The 4,663-nt window shown below is 51.9% G+C and overlaps 1 protein-coding gene across 1 annotated transcript; it reads left to right on the top strand.

The window, feature by feature from the left end:
- The first annotated feature begins 208 nt into the window (after positions 1-208).
- LOC147646428 (olfactory receptor 14J1-like) lies at positions 209-4,412 on the top strand. Its single transcript, XM_086873484.1, has 3 exons — positions 209-1,201; positions 2,138-2,255; positions 3,321-4,412. The coding sequence occupies exons 2-3, from the start codon at positions 2,225-2,227 to the stop codon at positions 4,274-4,276; spliced, it is 987 nt and encodes a 328-aa protein (XP_086729610.1). The 5' UTR covers positions 209-1,201; positions 2,138-2,224; the 3' UTR covers positions 4,277-4,412.
- The last annotated feature ends 251 nt before the right edge of the window (positions 4,413-4,663 follow it).

Genomic DNA, 4,663 nt, shown 5'->3' with positions numbered 1-4,663 from the left:
GGCTCCTCATGGACTCCTTGGAGGAGAGAACTGGAGGCCAGGATTGCACAAAAACCTCCCAGAGACTCAGTGTGGGAAGGAAAATCCAAAGTAGCTGAAAAAGCCCTGAGTATCTCAAAGTATTGATGAGCCCCACTGAGTGTCAATGCAAAGCTCCCAAGGGACTCGTTAAAGCAGATAATTGGGGCCAGGATTGCACAAACTTCTCAGAGACTCAGGGTGGGAAGGAAAAAGGAAAGTACCTTAAGAACCTGAAGTACCTTGAAGCATTAATGAGCCCCACTGAGTGTTGTTACTGACAAAGCCTCTCAAGGGACTAATTACAGCAGATAATTGGAGGCCAGGATTGCACAAAGCTCTCAGAGACTCCAAGGCAAAAGCCAAAGTCCTTTGAAAAAGCTGCAGTCCCTGGGAGCATGAAGGAGCCCCCAGGGCCATTCCTGAGCAAGGCTCCCCAGGGACTCCTTCCAGCAGATCCCTGAGGCCACTGGCATGTGGGCTAGGGGGGATGCTGAGGGCAGGCCAAGGGGGTGACAGTGGCCAGCCTTGCTGGGGCTGTGCCAGGAGGCCCCAGGGCCTCAGGACAAGGTGTCTCCTCACAGCCCTTGCTGGCACAGCATTGGCTGCTGTGGCCCAGGGCACCAAGCCTTGGCTTCTCTTTGTCCCCAGCTGTCATCAGTGCCTCCAGTTCTCTGCTCTGCCTGGGGCCTGGGGACACTTTCTCAGTCATGTCCCTCAGTGGGACCCATTAAAAGTGAAAGAAACTTTGGAGTTGGATTCTGACTTGGAGTTCTTGAGAGCTTTCTTCCCCTCCCTGTCAGGGACTGATGTTCAGGGCCTCAGCACAAAGCCCCAAGAGGCTCATTAAAGTCCTGCTGCTGTGTCTGTGCTGCTGAGCTGGGCCGGGCTCCTGGCACAGAGGCAGCTGCTGGAAACCAAGAAGAGCTTCAAAAGCACATTTCTCTTGCTGAGCAGCTCTTCTGCCAGCCCAGCAGGGCTGGGGCACTGCCTGCAGCCACCCTGGGCACAGCCCAGAGGCACAGAGAGCTTCAATCAGTCAGGGCTGGGAAGGGGCTGAGAAGTGCCTGGGGCAGAATCCCTGCCAGCCCTTGGCACAGGAAGCCTCTGGCTGCAGGACAATGCAGCTGCAGCTCCTGGAGGCATCTCCTAAAGCTGGAACATGCCAGTGCCTACAGACTCTGTGAGTACATTCTCTGCCTGTCCCTTGTGCAGAGCAGCCAGGGGTGCCCAGGGCTGTCCTGCAGAGCAGGGTCCTGCAGCCCAGGGCGCTGTGCTGGGGCAGGGACTCTGCTGCCTGCCAGGGACAGCTCTCAGCCGGCCCGGGGAGCTGCTCCCAGCGCTGGGGAGAAGCTGTGGGGGGAAGGAGCCACCCTGAGCAGGGCAGGGGCTGCTGCTGAGAGGGGCTGTGTGGGGCAGGGCTGCTCCCAGCTCCAGTCCTGCCTGGGCAGAGCTCCAGAGGACACTTCCCAAAAGAAGGTGAGACTGGAATTGATGTAAAGATCAGGAGCTTTCCTGAGACTGTGCTCAATTTCTTTCTTTAAGCAGGGCGGGAAAGTTGTGATGATGACAAAAAGATTTTTGCTTTTTATATATGTTTAATGTATTTTTAGATCTGTAAACTATTATTATATAGTTGTAAAATTATAATCCTTAATTAACACTATTAAACTACTATTATATACTTATATAACTATTATCCTTAATTAAATCTAGTATGTTTCTTAACCTTTCTCTTAGATTTTAGAACAATAATATGATTTTCTAAATTTATTTCTAAAATACTAAATGGTCTTATCATCAGAAAGAGGAGCTACAAGAAGAACATTTGGTTTTGTAACCAGAATGTGAACAGTCATAACAAAAAGTGGGGCAAAGAAACCCTTGGACCTACTCCAGTGGGTTGACCCTGGGGTGTGTAACTGGGGCAGCTGAATCTCCTATTGAATGTTTCTGTTAAATATCCTAATGAATTAATCTTAATAAATTGCTGAAATAAGGGGCTGGGTGTGCCTCATCCCTACTGGGACACCTGGAAGTTTCCAATAAAGCTGTTTTTTCTTTACTCTTCTAACACTCTTGCAGAAGGTTATTTTTCTCTTTTGATTATTGACAACAGGGGGATGAGAGAAGCAGAAGAGGAATTGTAATCCCAGAATCACAGAATATTCTGAATTGAAACAGACACACCAGGATTATCAAAGTAATGTTGGAACATTTACAGAGATGCCAGAATTGTAAGTTTGGGTGCTCAGTCTCTCTGCTGGGAGGCTCCTAAACAGCCTAAATGCACTGCTCTGATATTGTCATTGGTATCTGGGGCTCTCAGGGAGGCTCTGGCATCTGCAGCAGCTGAGTCAGGCCCTGCCCTTGGGATTGCTGCCAGGCAGGTGTGTCCATGGGAATGGGGTGTCCCAGCTTCCCTGTCACCTGTGGGGCTGTGGGCAAAGCAGTTCATGGCAAAGGGGAATGAGCTGAGCCCCCTCCCTGAGATCCCATCATGGGCACACCTGGGGATCTCCTTGCTGTGTCCTTCCAAGCTCTGAGCTGCCCTCCTGGCTGCAAATCTGTGCCAGAGCCTCTCAGAGTTCCCTGAATGTCCCACGGGGAAGGGCAGAGATGCCACAGCTGAGGAAATGCTGTTGGCTCTGCCAAGGGAGCTGTGAGTGTCCTTGGCAGAGGGGGGTGCTGAGACCTTGCCCAGAGACCTTTAGAGAGGGTGAGACATTCAGGGATCCCTCTGCTCTGGGCAGGGCCTGGTTTATGCCAGGGTGACACAGGAGTGTGATTGTGCTCTGATTCCAGCCAAAGGTGCAAACCCAGGGCAGTTGGGAACAAGCCCATCCAGCCCCTCACCTTCCCTAAGCCACAGGGAATCCTTTGCCTCTCTTGTCTCAGTGGGAAATTCTGAGTGCAGCAGAAATGCTGGGGATTTCTGACCTCAGAGAACCAGGAATGATTTGTGGGTAGGAAGACAATTCCTAAAACCAACTCCTGCCACCTATTTCCTTTAGAAGTGTGTGTGCAGATGCTACCAAGCCCTTCTGCATTAGAAGTGATTCCCCTGACAAATCCTGAATTTCCAGCCTTGTCCCTCTCCTGCATGGCCACAAACCCAGGCCAGCAGGGCAAGGATGGCTCCTGGAGAGCCCCCAGGCACAGGCCTGGCTGCTCCTGGCACACTCAGACAGCACAGCTGGAGCTCAGTCAGGGACCTGGGTGAAGTTTTCACAGAGCAGGAACAAGGGTGGGTGAGTCCCAGCCTCTCCTGATTTGTCACTGCTCTTTTTCTTCATGAACAGGTCTCCACGCTCAACCACAGCAAATGTCCAACAGCAGCTCCATCAGCCACTTCCTCCTGCTGGCATTGGCAGACACGCGGCAGCTGCAGCTCCTGCACTTCTGCCACTTCCTGGGCATCTCCCTGGCTGCCCTCCTGGGCAACGGCCTCATCATCAGCGCCGTAGCCTGCAGCCACCACCTGCACAGCCCCATGTTCTTCTTCCTGCTCAACCTGGCCCTCACTGACCTGGGCTCCATCTGCACCACTGTGCCCAAAGCCATGCACAATTCCCTCTGGGACACCAGACACATCTCCTACACAGGATGTGAGGCACAAGTATTTTTCTTTCTGTTCTTCATCTCAGCAGAGTTTTCTCTCCTGACCATCATGTGCTACGACCGCTACGTGTCCATCTGCAAACCCCTGCACTACGGGACCCTCCTGGGCAGCAGAGCTTGTGCCCACATGGCAGCAGCTGCCTGGGCCAGTGGCTTTCTCTATTCACTGCTGCACACAGCCAATACATTTTCCCTGCCCCTGTGCCAGGGCAATGCCTTGGGGCAGTTCTTCTGTGAAATCCCACAGATCCTCAAGCTCTCCTGTTCACACGCAAACCTCAGGGAACTTGGGCTCATTGCATTCAGTGTCTGTTTAGCACTTGGCTGTTTTGTGTTCATTGTTTTCTCCTATGTGCAGATCTTCAGGGCTGTGCTGAGGATCCCCTCTGAGCAGGGACGGCACAAAGCCTTTTCCACCTGCCTCCCTCACCTGGCTGTGGTCTCTCTGTTTATCAGTACCGCCTCATTTGCTCATTTGAAGCCCCCCTCACTCTCCTCCCCATCCCTGGATCTGGCGGTGTCAGTTCTGTACTCGGTGGTGCCTCCAGCCCTGAACCCCCTCATCTACAGCCTGAGGAACCAAGAGCTCAAGGCTGCAGTGTGGACACTGATAACTGGATCATTTCAGAAACATTAAACTGCTGGCCAATTCCTGTAAATAACTTGTAATAAAACTTACCTTTGATACTTCTTGGTGGTTTCATTTAGGAGGTTCTTTTACTTAGTTTTATGTTTTAAAATTGTCTTTAATAAAATGTCATTGTTTTGTGCCATTTCTCATTTTGTTTCTTTCCACCTTCCCTGTGCCCACACACTGTGCCAATGAGGAGCTGAGGTCTTGGTGGCTTTAAAGGAACTAAAGGATCTCCCAGCAAAGTTTTCTCCAGAGATGCCCCTTTTGTTCCCTTCTCTGGAGCTGCAGCAGCAGTGTCTGTGTGCAGAGCTGGGGGCAGATCAGTGCTGGCACAGCAGCTGTGCCCAGGAGCAGCAGCACTTGGTGTTGCCAGTGCTGCTCCCGTGCCAC

This window comes from Cyanistes caeruleus, unplaced genomic scaffold (assembly GCF_971803275.1).
Source record: "Cyanistes caeruleus unplaced genomic scaffold, bCyaCae1.hap1.1 HAP1_SCAFFOLD_99, whole genome shotgun sequence".
NCBI lineage: Eukaryota > Metazoa > Chordata > Aves > Passeriformes > Paridae > Cyanistes > Cyanistes caeruleus.
This window is presented reverse-complemented; position numbering and strand designations above follow the sequence as displayed.

Excerpts from the sequence above, each read along its gene's own strand:
- LOC147646428 (XM_086873484.1), top strand. The coding sequence starts at position 2,225 with ATGTTGGAACATTTACAGAGATGCCAGAATT. Across the intron at positions 2,256-3,320 it reads TTTACAGAGATGCCAGAATT|GTCTCCACGCTCAACCACAG; the intron begins GTAAGTTTGGGT and ends CTTCATGAACAG.